Source organism: Palaemon carinicauda, chromosome 1, assembly GCF_036898095.1.
Source record: "Palaemon carinicauda isolate YSFRI2023 chromosome 1, ASM3689809v2, whole genome shotgun sequence".
NCBI lineage: Eukaryota > Metazoa > Arthropoda > Malacostraca > Decapoda > Palaemonidae > Palaemon > Palaemon carinicauda.
In genome coordinates, this window is record NC_090725.1 from 264,025,213 (window position 1) to 264,040,768 (window position 15,556).

General features: G+C 42.2%; 1 protein-coding gene across 5 annotated transcripts in view; it reads left to right on the forward strand.

Annotated features, from left to right (window-relative positions):
• The window catches only part of PICK1 (protein interacting with PRKCA 1), a 150,019-nt gene that overhangs the window by 102,217 nt on the left and 32,246 nt on the right, over window positions 1-15,556 (forward strand). For all 5 annotated transcript variants that reach the window (XM_068390019.1, XM_068390024.1, XM_068390049.1 and 2 more), the window contains one exon: window positions 8,783-9,056. In XM_068390019.1, the coding sequence (XP_068246120.1) occupies window positions 8,783-9,056 (274 nt within the window). The remainder of the gene's footprint in view (window positions 1-8,782; window positions 9,057-15,556) is intronic.

The following is a 15,556-nucleotide window of genomic DNA, read 5'->3' on the forward strand; positions in this document are numbered from 1 at the left end:
CCTCGTCTTCGGAAGGTGTTTCTCGCAAGAAACCCTGGACCAAGGTCTCACGACCGTTAAAGCGCAAGTCGGTCCCTTCCGCACAAGTCCAACGGCCCAGTTGTAGCCACTGGGTCAGTTCAGACTCGCTGCCGTCATCCGATGACTGCTCACCGCCTAAGAGAGGCAAAGCGGTACCGCTTCAGACAGTTACACCGTCTGTCGCCGCACCTGCTCCTGTAGACCCTAAGTGGTCTCTACTGCAAGACATGCAGTCTAAACTGACGTCTCTTATGCAGGACTTTCGTGCGGAGAAGGTTGCTGCCGCACCAGCTAGTGCAGCTCCTTGCCTACAACCGCCCACACGATCGGTTGTGCGTCCTGTGGACGCGGAGGAAACCTTCTCACGCACTCCAGTTGAGAGAGTTCCGCCACCCATGCGTTCCAGTGTGATCTGCCAGCCGCATGTTGACGTTCAGCGACGCACGGAGGTCTCCGTTGACGTTCGTGAGGTTCAACAACCGTCAGAGTTGTTTTGTTTTGACGCGGTGCGTCAACCTCCGCAACCCAGTGTGGTTGCCACTGCTCACCCACATCAGTCCAGACAGTCTGAAGTAGACGCTGTGCGTCCCCGCGCTGCTATGGTTGTTGCCAGCTCACAGACTGGGCAACAGTTCCATGACGTTGCGTCCGGCTCAGTCACGCATGCACCCGTGCGACCGGACTCAGCTAACCAGCCGTTACCCACTCCGTTGCCGTTCCGTCATCAGTTATCGGATGAGGGACTTTCTGATGATGATGATGCTGCACACATAGATGACCCGCATTCAGAACTGGACGAGCCTAAGTCTACGCAACCCTCTTTGGACTTTAGGAAAGTTTTGGCCCTTTTCAAAGAGATGTTTCCGGACCAGTTTGTTTCTGTGGCTCCGCGTTCTCCTCCGTCAGAGTTTGTGTTAGGCATGCCGTCAACCACTCCTGCCTTTACTAGACTCGTCCTCGCACGCTCGTCCAAGAGAGCTTTGCGGGTGATAGGAGAATGGCTGCAGTCCAAGAAGAGTTTAGGGAAGACAGCTTTTACGTTTCCCCCTGCTAGACTCTCTTCTAGATCGAGCGTCTGGTATGCCACGGGAGAAGTTCTCGGCTTGGGAGTTCCTGCCTCTGCCCAGGGCGACTTCTCAAGTCTTGTAGACTCTCCCCGCCGCCTTGCCATGAGACGCTCAAAGATATGTTGGTCATCTTCGGACCTGGACCACCTTTTGAAAGGTATCTTTAGAGCCTTCGAAGTTTTTAACTTCTTAGACTGGTGTCTAGGAGCTCTAAGCAGAAAGATCTCTCCGACAGAGAAGGAGACTTCCTTGCTCATTATGTCCTGCATGGACAAGGCCGTACGTGATGGGTCTAATGAGCTTGCTGCATCATTTGTGTCCGGAGTCCTTAAGAAGCGTGAAAACCTGTGCTCATTCCTTTCAGCTGGAGTTACACCATGCCAGAGATCCGAACTTCTGTTTGCTCCTCTTTCCAAGTGCCTTTTTCCAGAAGACCTGATTAAGGAAATTGCCGCTTCTTTGATACAGAAGGACACTCATGATCTTGTTGCGTCCTCCGCTCGCAAAGCCACCCCTTTGCCTACCTTGTCAGCTAGACCAAGGATGGACACTCCAGCGTCCCGTTTTATTCCGCCCTTTCGTGGCAGAGCCTCCAGCAGAGGAGGTGCTCGTGCTGAAGGGAAACGAGGAAAGAAGAAAGGAACCAAGTCCTTTAAGGGCAGAGTCTGACTGCCAGCTTCTTCAGACAGCAGTGGGAGCCAGACTCAAGAACTTCTGGCAGACCTGGGAAAAGAGAGGCGCAGATGCACAATCTGTGAAGTTGCTCAGAGAGGGGTACAAGATCCCGTTTGTACGGAAACCCCCTCTAGCAACGTCTCCCATCGATCTCTCTCCCAGGTACAGAGAGGAAGACAAGAGACGAGCCTTGAAACAGGAAGTGTCTCTTTTACTAGAGAAGGGAGCGGTGGTCAAAGTCTCGGACCATCAAACCCCGGGATTCTACAACCGACTCTTCTTGGTGTCAAAGAAGACAGGAGGGTGGAGGCCGGTGCTAGACGTCAGTGCTCTGAATGTCTTTGTCACAAAGCAGACGTTCTCCATGGAGACCACAAAGTCGGTTCTAGCAGCGGTCAGAAGGGAAGACTGGATGGTCTCTTTAGACCTAAGGGACGCCTACTTCCACGTCCCCATCCACCCGGACTCCCAACCTTTTCTGAGATTCGTTTTCGAAAAGGTTGTCTACCAGTTTCAAGCCCTGTGCTTTGGCCTAAGCACAGCTCCTCTTGTGTTTACGAGGCTGATGAGGAATGTAGCCAAATTCCTTCATTTAGCGGACATCCGAGCCTCCCTCTATTTGGACGACTGGCTTCTCAGAGCTTCTTCCAGTCGTCGCTGTCTGAAGGATCTAAAGTGGACTCTAGATCTGACCAAGGAATTGGGTCTCCTTGTCAATATGGAAAAGTCACAAGTGGTCCCATCCCAAACTATTGTGTATTTAGGGATGGAGATTCACAGTCTAGCTTTTCGGGCTTTTCCGTCGGCCCCCAGAACAAGCCAAGCCCAGTTATGCATCCAGAACATGCTGAAGAAGGAACAATGTTCAGTCAGGAAGTGGATGAGTCTGATAGGGACGCTATCATCCCTGGAACAGTTTGTGTCATTAGGAAGACTACACCTCCGTCCTCTTCAATATCACCTAGCATTTCACTGAAAAAAGGACAAGACGCTAGAAGCGGTCTCGATCCCCATTTCCGAGAAGATGAAGTCTTGCCTGACTTGGTGGAAGGACAGTATCAGCCTCAGAGAGGGTCTGCCCCTGGCTCTTCAGACTCCCAACCACGTTCTCTTCTCGGACGCATCGGACGTAGGCTGGGGCGCGACATTAGACGGTCGGGAATGTTTGGGATTATGGAACTCGAGTCAAAGGATAATGCATATCAACTGCAAGGAGCTACTGGCAGTACATCTGGCCTTGAAAAGCTTCAGGTCTCTCCTTCAAGGCAAAGTGGTAGAAGTGAACTCGGACAACACCCCTGCCTTGGCTTACATCTCCAAGCAAGGAGGGACCCACTCACTGACGTTGTACGAGATCGCAAGGGACCTGCTCATCTGGTCAAAAAGTCAAAACATATCACTAGTTACGAGGTTCATCCAAGGCAACTTGAATGTCATGGCAGATTGTCTCAGTCGGAAGGGACAAGTAATTCCAACAGAATGGACCCTCCACAAGGATGTATGCAAGAGACTTTGGGCCACTTGGGGCCAACCAACCATAGATCTCTTTGCAACCTCGATGACCAAGAGGCTCCCAATATATTGCTCACCAATCCCAGACCCAGCAGCAGTTCATATAGATGCCTTTCTCCTAGATTGGTCGCATCTAGATCTATACGCATTTCCACCGTTCAAGATTGTCAACAAGGTACTGCAGAAGTTCGCCTCTCACGAAGGGACAAGGTTGACGCTAGTTGCTCCCCTCTGGCCCGCGAGAGAATGGTTCACCGAGGTACTTCGATGGCTAGTAGACATCCCAGAAGTCTTCCTCTAAGGGTGGACCTTCTACGTCAGCCACACGTAAAGAAGGTACACCAAAGCCTCCACGCTCTTCGTCTGACTGCCTTCAGACTATCGAAAGACACTCGAGAGCTAGAGGCTTTTCGAAGGAGGCAGCCAGGGCGATTGCTAGAGCAAGGAGAACATCCACCCTTAGAGTCTACCAATCGAAGTGGGAAGTCTTCCGAAACTGGTGCAAGTCAGTTTCTGTATCCTCGACCAGTACCTCTGTAACTCAAATAGCCGACTTCCTCTTATACCTGAGGAAAGAACGATCTCTTTCAGCTCCCACTATCAAGGGTTACAGAAGCATGTTGGCATCAGTCTTCCGTCACAGAGGCTTAGATCTTTCCAACAATAAAGATCTACAGGACCTCCTTAAGTCTTTTGAGACCAGGAAGGAGCGTCGTTTGGTTACGCCTGGTTGGAATTTAGACGTGGTACTAAGATTCCTCATGTCAGACAGGTTCGAGCCGCTACAATCAGCCTCCCTGAAAGATCTCACCTTAAAGACTCTTTTCCTGGTAGGCTTAGCCACAGCTAAAAGAGTCAGTGAGATTCATGCCTTCAGCAAGAACATTGGATTTTCGTCAGAAAAGGCTACTTGTTCACTACAACTTGGTTTTCTAACCAAAAACGAGCTGCCTTCTCGACCTTGGCCGAAATCGTTCGATATTCCCAGCTTATCGAATATGGTAGGCAATGAACTAGAAAGAGTCTTATGCCCTGTGAGAGCTCTTAAGTTCTATTTAAAACGAACTAAACCTTTACGAGGCCTTTCTGAAGCTTTATGGTGTTCAGTTAAGAAACCATCTTTGCCTATGTCAAAGAATGCTTTATCCTATTTTATCAGACTATTAATACGAGAAGCTCATTCCCATTTGAGTGAGGAAGACCAAGCATTGCTGAAGGTAAGGACACACGAAGTTAGAGCTGTCGCAACTTCCGTGGCCTTTAAACAAAATAGATCTCTGCGAAGTATAATGGACGCAACCTATTGGAGAAGCAAGTCAGTGTTCGCGTCTTTTTATCTTAAGGATGTCCAGTCTCTTTACGAGGACTGCTACACACTGGGACCATTCGTAGCAGCGAGTGCAGTAGTGGGTGAGGGCTCAACCACTACAATTCCCTAATTCCATAACCTTTTAATCTTTCTCTTGAAATGTTTTTATTGTTGTTTTTTGGGTTGTCCGGAAGGCTAAGAAGCCTTTCGCATCCTGGTTGATTTGGCGGGTGGTCAAAGTCATTTCTTGAGAGCGCCTAGATTAGGGGTTTTGATGAGGTCCTGTTGTATGGGTTGCAACCCTTGATACTTCAGATCCTAGGGGTCGATCAGCATCCTAAGAGGATCGCGAGGCTCCGTAAGGAAGACGTACTTAAAAAGGCAGAGTAATTGTTCAAGTCGACTTCCTTACCAGGTACCTATTTATTTTGTTTTTGTTATTTTGATAACTTCTAAAATGAAATAAAAACTCTTAGCTCATAATAATGTAAACATATATTGCTGGTCTCTACCCACCCCCCTGGGTGTGAATCAGCTATTATAATCACCGGCTAAGTTAAATATTGAAAAATTTTATTTTTATAATAAAATAAATTTTTGAATATACTTACCCGGTGATTATAAATTAAAGGACCCTCCCTTCCTCCCCAATAGAGACGCAGTGGAACGAGGAGAAAATTGAGTCTTTGTTTACATTGAGTACTGGGTATCTGGACGACAGATGGCGCTGTTGGGCACACCCGCAACCTGTGTAGCGATCGCTGGCGAGTTTTTACCTTAGAGTTGTCTGTCGGGCAACAGAGTTGCAGCTATTATAATCACCGGGTAAGTATATTCAAAAATTTATTTTATTTTAAAAATAACATTTTTCTTAGTCAATCAATGCATCATCTTCTCTTCCTTCCACTGCTTTTGCAATTTTTAGGAACAAATTCAGTTATTATTATTTTCCATATATTATGTGCCATTCTCATTATATGTCCTTCCCATGTCCATTTCTGTATCTTACATGTTGATAGGATGATAGAATATCATCTACTTTAGTTTGCTCTCATATCCATGTTGCTACTTTTCTGTCTCTTATTGTTAATTCTGTCATTATTCTTTACATATCTTTTTTATCTGGAACTAGCTTATGTTCTTAGGCTTTAATAAGGCTCCTTGTTTCTGATGCATAGGTTAAAACTAGTAGGACCATCTCATTAGATACTTTTCTTTTTAGAGAAAGTGGCATTTTACATTTCATAATCTCATTTTGTTTACAAAAAGCTCTCATGCCATGTTTATCCTTCTTTTAATTTTGGTCTCATTTCCTGGGGAAACACTTACTGTCTATTCAAATTACGTTGACAGTATTCATTAACAGTCTATTGAGGTTCATCCATAACCTTTATTTGTTGTGTCTGCATATTTATTGAACCTTATCTTAGTTTTATTAGTATTAAATTTTCAGTCATACATTGCTTTCTCTATTAAAGTACTCTATCATCTTTTTCAATTCCTCCCATGATTCACTATACAGAACTGTCATCTGAAAATCTTAAGTTGTTAAGGTATTCCTAAATTTTCCCAATCAAAATTTTTACAAACTTCTAGGGATGCTGTAAATGATTTAAGAGAGATGGGGTCTCACTATCTAACTCCTTTCTCAATTGGCGTTTTCTCACTGTCTTATGTTGTTTTATAATTGCTGTACAGTACTTCCTGTATAGATATTTTCAAGTGTTCTTACATGAAATTCTTCTATTCCTTGCTTTTGAAGGGCTTTAACTATGGCTGAAGTTTTCACAGAATCAAAAGCTTTCTCATAGTCTATAAAAGTCATAAATAGTGGTTTGTACTTCTAAAGCTTTCCTGCTTTCTTTGTTGATTAAATTCTAGCTTTTTCTATTTGGCCTAATGTGATCTTTGTAAATATTTTATATATTTCTGAGAGTAAACTTATGGGGCAGTAATTTTTAAGGCCTTTTGTGTCTCCCTTTTTGTGAATTAGTATAAGGATAAAGTTTTTCCAAGCTGTAGGTATAGAGCATTCTTGCAGACATTTTGTTAAGTTTAGTGAGTTTTATTACTATGAAATCTCCTCCATCTATCATTAAATCAATTATTAGGCCATCTTCTCCTGCTGCTTTGCCTCTTTTCATGACTTTTAATGTTTTTTTTTTTTTTTTTTTTTTTTTTTTTTTTTTTTTTTTACTTTCCCCACTTACTTTTGATACTGGTTCAGGTGTTTCATTATTCCTATTAGCAAAGTTATTTTTTTATATCACTATTGTAGAGTATTGTATAGAAATCTGCAATTTTTATCATTCCATCTCTTTTGTTTATAACATTTCCATTTTCATCTTTTACAGCAAACATCTGTTGGTGCCCTGTTCCAAGTATTCTTTTCATCAATTTGATGCTTCTGCCTTTCTTTAATGTTTCCTCAGTACAGTATTTGTCTGATTGTGTTTACAAATGTCTTTTTTTATGGTTTGGATTGTTCTGCTAATTCTATTTCATCTCTTTAATTTCACCCTCATTTCCAATTTGTTTTAAATAGGTTTTTGGTCTTTTTTTATAGTTTTCCTTGACCTTTTTTTAGGAACTTTTCCACCTATCTCTTATGCTGATTCCAATACAAATTTAGTTAAATTACTGTTCATTTCTTCTATGCTTGCTTCCATTTCATCATGTAGCTGGGACTACTGGACCTATTTTGTATTGCTAAACTAAGCTCATCAATTCTTTTTCTTATTACGATAGTGTACTTTGAGGATTGCTGTCCAGATCATTGCATTGACAATTTTTCTTCAGCTATACCATATATTTAAGATTCTATGTGTGATTCTTGATTGTAAATTTAATTTTGAGAAACACATTGTCTATTTCTTCTTCAATTGCACAGAAATATGCATATCGAGAAAGTCTCAAGTTTTTTGGTGATCAATCTAGCGTGAAGAAATGTTCAGATTCTTTCATTTTACCATATTTTAAATACTGTACTGTATTGTTCTGCTGTCTGGTCTTTAGTTGCTGACGCTCATCCTAAAATTTTTGACAAACTTACAGTCTATTGAATATCATATCCCTGAATTGATATCTTCTCAGACACTGCCATCTTATAGTATTAGTTATACAATTAATTCTAACAGTCATGCCTTCTCCACCATAAGGCTTAATACTACACAGAATTTTAGAAGCTTTATTCCAGTTGTGACCAGATTGTGGAATGATCTTCCTAATCTGGTAGTTGAATCGGTGGAACTTCAGAAGTTTCAAACTTGTTGCTATTTCCTTTTATTTTGTTTAACAGGTTGACATAGGTCTTGTTTCTTAGTTTATATATGAATAATCTAATTTAACATTGTTACTGGTCTTGATATATTTTATCATTTATTTATTCTCATATTTATATCCTTTCCAGACTGGACTCTTTTTCCCTGTTCAAGCCCTTGGGCTTGCAGTATCCTGCTTTTCCAAGCGTGGCTAGTAATGATGATAATAATAAGACCACTTTACTAAAGTGAATGTTTTTATTCTTTTATGTATGCTTTGTTAAAATTCTGAAATCCTTCCTCCCAACACATCTTATTCTTGCTTCGTGCCTATTAGCCACCATCCTCTTCTCCTGTATGAATGGTAGCAAGTTTATGAGTTATAGGAAACATTTAAGTAACTTTACAAGGTAAAAATCCAACTTACATCAAGAATTGCCTTACGTTGGATCTATTGGGACCAATAAAGGGCATAGGGTGGGGTATTATTGTACTGTACTTCTCTTTCATCTTTCCATCCTGTCGCTTGTCATAACTTAAAGGCACTCTTCTTGTGAATTGCCTTTTATACATCTAATTTTCCTTTTATAACATCTCAGTTCCACCACCATGCCTCATTTTTATCTAATATGTATGTATATGCTTATCTTTTCTTCATGTGGTGTGGCGAAATATTTTGACATCGGAAACCCTGATGATCATGATGATAGATCGCTTAAACTTAAATTTTTTTTGGGGGGTAATGTATTGAATTTTATTCGATTTTGATCAAATGTAAAGGGTAGGACAATTTTAGTTGGCAGTCTCTGATGCTTAACTACAGGTAAATTTTGCTGAATTCAAACTAAACTGATAACTTTTGAAAGTTTTGAATGTTTGTTACTTACTGAATAAAGAGTTATGTATATAGAGTAAATAACTTTTTCACTTATTTCCAGGGATCTGTGACCATACAGTATAATAAACTCCATGCAGAGCCAAAGCAAGGAAAGACTTTGGACATAGCCATGAAGAAAGTGAAACATCGACTAGTAGAGAATCTTTCTTCTTCAACTGCTGATGCCCTTGGACTCTCTCGGGCTATTTTGTGCAATGATTCCCTTGTCAAGAAATTGGAGGACCTTCAGCGAACAGAAGATATGTACCAGGCACTTATGGATCATACCAAAAGATTGCTGAAGGCTTTCTTTGATTTGGCCATAGTCTATAAAAGTGAGTAAAATGGCTAACATATAGTTGTGCAAGGACAGAAACAAGCTTCAAAGACTCAAATTTTGTTTAGTTACATATATTCTGTCCAAATAGTACATTTGTACTAGAATAGCAGTAAAAGGTATTATGTGTAATATGATTTTGTTAGGTTCTTTTGTAGTAATGTAATTACCAAGTAATCTTGAATAGTTTAGCAGTTGTTAATCCTTTGTTTACTGTATTTTTAAAAGAAATAAGGTCACCATCTGTTTTTTCTGTTTGATGTACGTATAGTACTTTACAGTAAAATCTCACTAAGCTGACAGAGTTATAGAGATTGTTGCCAGATTTTCCCAAGTTTCATGAGTATCCCACTAAGTTTCATAGCATAGATGAGGTGTTACCTTTAATAAGAGTAAGGGCTAATCATATTAGAGGGGTTGCCACTAGTGTTTTGGACTTCAGCTTTTCTGAATTTGGAATATAGCATCCCTATAATGATGGGCTTACTATTTTTTTTCATGCTGTTGATAAAAATTATGCAATATTATCATTGATTTGATCACTTAAAAGCGTTTGAAGTTGATTTGTTTACAAAGCTTATCATTATTTGTGATAGAATTTTTTGAAGTTGTAATTGTCTTCAATTTTTGTAAAGGAACAGAAGACTAAGTAACTTTTTCTTTTTTCTTTTGTTACTTTTAAAATACCACACATTATTTACCATTTTATAATCTACTAAGAGGGTTAGGATTTAATTATTGGCTCTTTGTTCCTACACGTATTCAAACCTTTCGTCCTTTAAGTAGGGAATATGTTTTCAGTGCGAGCTGGAGTCTTGAAATTGTTAACAAGGTAGTTAATGATAGGTGGTGAGTGAAGATCAGGAGCCCTACCCCCCTCCACATTTGGAAAACTCTTCATTTGTGTTATCAACTGCAACGAGTACAGACATATTGTTGCAGCCCTAATTGAAGTTATCATTTCCTTCTTCTTTCATGAAGTGAATGATGGTTGTTGAATGCTATTGATGTGAGGCAAGAGATTTGTACGTGGCAGGGAATGCTTGACTTTGCATCTGATTTTTGTAAACCAGGTGTAGATCCACATACTCTCTGTGCTTCTGGGTATGGGCATGATTTTTCACAATCATCACTTTGTGCCAATCATCAGTTGTGCAGTGACAGGTGTATGCTTTGAGGTGGAGGAAGAGAGCTTTGCCTATTCCTTCTGATCATTGAGTGCGTCTGCTACCGCTGCTCTTGCCTGCGGTTACACCCTTGTCACGGTCCACTGCTATTATCCACCAGGAACAAGGATCCCTCGGAACTACCACGATGTGGTTATAAGATTCTGGTGCCATATAGGGTTCCCCTAGCATTCACCACACTTTATTTGAGGTTTGTGCATACTGCTGACAACAAGTTTGACCTAAGGAAGGCTTAGGCCTCCTGAGGTCTTTTGGGTAGGCACTCCATGACTTGTTTAGAGGGCAGGTAGCTAAGGCTACTTCTCTCCCAGGGTCCAGTTTCTCCCTTGGGGATGCCAGTGGTGAAAGGCATGTTCAGTGTGTCCCCGGTGTCAGTTACTCCCGTGATATCCACAGTTGTCCCACTCTTGCTTCCAGTCAGTCAAACAAGATCTTCCCCCTCCCTCCCCCCACACACACACTCTTGAGGCAGAAAGGTTCTTTGCAAGCTTGCTACAATAGTACCTTTTCAGGTTGATTCGTTGGTGTACACACTCGTCAGAGAGACTCAAGGCAGAGGGCACGGCCTTTTCAACTTTTGATTATGAGGGCATGGTTTGTCGACCATGGCCACCTTCCAAGCAGTCTCCTAGCTTGACCAGTGGTCAGATGCAGTGATGTACTTTGCCATGTCAATGTGGTTATCAGCTCTGGAGTCTCTGGAAAAGTACAAGTGTCTCATGCTGTCTCGTAGGAAGGTAGTAACCTTCTTGGTACTAGTCAGCAACCAATGGTCCAACTGGGTTTTGAAGAAAAGAGATGCTTTGTTTCCCAATTCTCAAAACAAGTCAGCTCAAAAGTAGCTTTGTCGCTTCGGAACTAGTCAAATTGGGTGGACTTGTCTATCCTTCCAAAGAGGGGTGGGGTTGTGGAGAACTGCTTCACTGGACTCAATTGTTCCAGCTCAAAGATTTTGTCAAGAATCTTGGCCATTTTGGTGAAAGCTCCAGTAAAACCCTCAGATTTAGCCATGCCTGTGGAGTTGGGTGCAAGGAAGGGCCCCAGGCCTTTCCTAGACCCTGATCAGGACCACCTGCAACTTCTTCTCGGAACGAGCTGGTACATACCTAGTCTTTTCAAGCCACTCAACTTGTTTTTCCAGGAAGAAGGGGAAGGATACACTTCTGCCAGCATCCCCCCTCTCCTGCTGCCAAGATTAGTGAGTTTCTTGTTATGGCTTTAGGCAACCTGGCAGCGACATAGGCCGAGCCTTGGGTATTTGAAGTCCTTCAAAAAGGTTACTCACTTCTCTCTCTCCACCAGCTTTCCAGTCCCACCAACTTCAGAGTGAAAGATTTCATGCTTTCAGTGGATCTGAAGAATGGACTACTTTAGAATACCCGTGCAACATTCTTTCAAAAGTACCTCCACTCCTCCCTCTATGGTACAATGTACCAGTTCAATACTCAGTGCTTTGGATGCTGTATTGCTCCTCGGGTGATAATTTAGATGCTCATCTTGGTAGTAGCTTGTATCCACTTGCAAGGGGGTATATCTGTGAACTTATGTAAACAGGTGGCTGATCCTGGCCTCCTTCATGGAGCTGTTGCTATAGGATCGAGTTTGACTTTTCGCTTTTGTCACTACTGTATCCGAGGATTGTGATAACCCGGGAAAAGTCAAATCTCTTGTGCAAGCCATGATTGAAGTACTCAGGGATGTTGGTGGACACGGCAACAGCGAGAATCTGTCAGTCAGACAATCGTATCAGTAAGCCCAAGGAGGTTGCATGTCTGTTTCTGTCCAAGACAAAAATATCAGGTTGGGGCTGGCAATCTTCCTGGCCTCCTCTCTTCACTGGAGAAGCTTGTTCCTCAAGCGAGCATTTCCACCAGAGAACTCTTCAGTGGTGTTTGAAGAATCACGGTCAGTCTCCAGGAATCTCCCATCCCTTCTTCTTCCAGCAAGAAAAGAGGCTAGGGGATAATATTACCTGTTGGCTGAACAAGAAAACACTCATAGGAGTTCCACTCAGCTCTCTGCCTGTAGACATGCAACTGTGCTAAGATTTGTCAATAGAGGGATGGTGCGCACACCTAAATGACCTGGTCATCTCAGGGGTGTGACCAGAAGAAGCAGCATTCACTCATCGATGTCCTGGAAGACTAGCGGCCATTCTAGCACTTCAAGTAACACTGGAAAATTGAGGAGTCATTTTGGTGTTGTTGGAACTTTACCACCGTAGTGGCTTGCATCTAGCAAGGGGGCACAGTCCTGCACCCACTCTGCAAGCTGATAAAATGGATGTACAGCTGGATAGCATTCCATGCCATAGAGTTCTCAGTTAAATACAGTCCAGGCAAGAAAAATGAACTAGCCAACACAAGCAGTTGCCAGGGGTTGGTTGTGAGGTCAGAGAGGTCCCTACATTACTGCGTAGCGGAGAGGCTTCTGGTTCATGGGGATCTCACCATGGTCTTTACCCTGGTCCAGACCCTTAGAACATGTTTGAAGTCACCTTCCAATGCCAATAGGATCACATGGATGTTTGCGCCTTTTTGCCATTCAACTCTGTTCCGTCTGCTAATCAACCGTTGGGGTACAGTATTACACCAGGACTCACGTTGATGGTGGTGGTTCACAGTTGTCCTCATGCCGATTGGTATCGCATTCTCTTAGCTCTGTTGAGATGCCAAGAGAACCTCCTGTTATTATTATTATCGTTACTTTGTTACTAGCTAAGGTACATCCTTAGTTAGAAAAGCAGGATGCTATAAGCCCAAGGGCTCCAACAGGTAAATTAGCCTTGGGAGGAAAGGAAATAAGGAAACAGATGGAATAGTGTGCCTGAAGGTACCCTCAAGCAAGAGAACTCTAAACCAAGACAGTTACTATGACAATACCCAAGACTTAAGAACAATGGTTTGATTTTGGAGTGTCTTTCTCCTAGAAGAGCTACTTACCAAAGCTAAAGAGTCTCTTCTACCCATACCAAGTGGAAAGTAGCTACTGAACAATTATAGTGCAGTAAATAACCCCTTGAGTGAAGAAGAATTGTTTCTTTAGCTTTAATGTTGCCAGGGTATGAGGAGAGAGGAGAATGTGTAAAGCATAGGCCAGACTATTTAGTGTATATGTAGAAAAGGAAAAATGAGCCATAGCGAGAGAGGGATCCAATGTATTACCATCTAGGCATTCAAAGGACCCAGTAACACTAGCAGTAACATCTCAACAGGTGGATAGTGGTTGGTGCTCTCACTTTCCCAGGAAAATTGGGCCATCCTCTGTGATTAGTGGCATAGAAGGATTCTTTTCCAGTCGCGTCATCTCTAGCATAGAGAACGTATTTCCCTCATCTTTCTTTGCCTAGAGAAGCTCTTTTCAATCATTTCTTTTCAAGCTACTGATCAACCTTGAACATGGTCTGTCAACTGAAGGGGATAGACCTCTCCTCTTAGTAGGAGTTGTCTATGCTCTTGAGGAACTTTGAACAGTCTTCCACATTCCAGGACCTTAGGCCCAAGAGGGGGACATATCCCCTATTCTCAAGGCTCTCATATGTACCTATTCGAGCCTTGGAGAAGGTCGTCAGTCAGGGTTCAGACTCTCAAGACTGTTTCTGCTACCTTAGCATAGGCGAAGAGTTTAGGAGAGTTACACAGTCTCTTTGCATGAGTCTCCCACTCTGAGGGGTGGAAGGAGCTCCCTTAGTTTGGTACCAGGTTGTGTAGCCAAAACTCAAAACCTGCTGGAGTATGACTCAGGTTCGAGCCCTTCTCCATACCCTATCTACATAAAGCATAGAGTGGCATTGAAAGGAGATGCTTATGCTTTTGTGACCCAGGAGAGCCCTTTGGTGCCATCTGAATAAGTCTCTTTCTGACTTTGTGTGACAATCCATAATGCATATACCTCGACCGCTGAGCGGATTGAGATAACAGTTAGGACTAAAACTCACAAAGTCAGGGGTTAGGCCCTACCCTTGCCTTTAAGTGGAATCTTACTTTCTGCCAGGTGTCGAAGGTTGAGTTGTGTATACATCAAAACATGTTCATAGTTTTTAATCTACATTAGTACTGTACCTACAAATCCCTTGACATCTTTGGGCTTGGTCTTGTGGTGGTTGCTCAAATAGTTGTGTAACAAGCCCAGTTCTCATGCAGCACGGTAATCATCTTGTCTACTGTAAGGTAACGTATAGATGTAAGTCTGGAATGAAGGTAGAATGGCTGGCTCTTCTCCTCCATTCTTTCTGCCCCTATCATGGAGACAAAATGAAGGAAGCATTATTCACTGGATCTGACTTGATATTGGTAAACTACACTTCTGAGCTCCTTTCTTTAGATCCTAAAGAAGTTCTCCCCCATCCTCCTCAGACGAGGGAAAAGAGGTGGAACAAATACCAATTCATTGATCATTTTACACCAGATATATCATTCAAACTGCTATTCCCTTCCGGGAAAGGGATCCTCCTTTGACCACATACCAATCCTCTTGGATAGGAGAGGTCCTATCAGTGTATTCATGCCTATGATAGACAGATAGTAGGTTGCTGGAGTCATCAACTTCGCTTCAGTACAGGATCATGTAGATTTGACATTTCCTGAGAAGAAAGAAACCAATCAGTTCAGTTCTAGGGGGACTTCTGACTCAATAATCAATGACTCTGCCTACTTAAAGAGCAAAAGGTTTGTATAGGCGTAGAAACAAATACCAAATTTTAAAAGTAGTTTGTATTTTTCCTAGCTGTACAAACCCGAGTCTTTAAGTTAAACTTCCCACCTCAACTGCCCCCTCTCAGTCCTAAGCCGAAAGGTCATAAGTGAAGAGCTTTTGACAGGTAAGGGCTTGTCATTACCTTCCTCGTTAACAATTTCAATGGGTGGTTCCAGCCTGCTATAAGGGATGACTAACAAATAATACCTCGACCTAGCCATCAATAATAATTGTCCTTATGTAATTTTATTGTAATTATCCATTTATTTGATTGAAAGGAATAATTACCAAGTAAAATAGATATGTAGAAAATTGAATTACTGAAAGGGCCAAAATACTATTTTTTTAAATCCATCCTAAGTTGTACTTTTCTACTATACTGTATTTTATTTGGTAATCTAAAAGTTAAGCTAATTTTTCATGTCTTTTAAGCCATTAGTTTCATGGTAGGAGTGGTATGAGAAGTTCCTTCCTTTGGCTCTTGGAAAATGGGTAGTAACCTGTCTCCAGAAATCTGTTTCTTTATTTTTGCCATCTCAGTATTTTTCTGTGTACAAGTGAATTTTTTGCATAAAATTTTAAACTGGTATCAATTATTCAACATTGGATTAGTGAC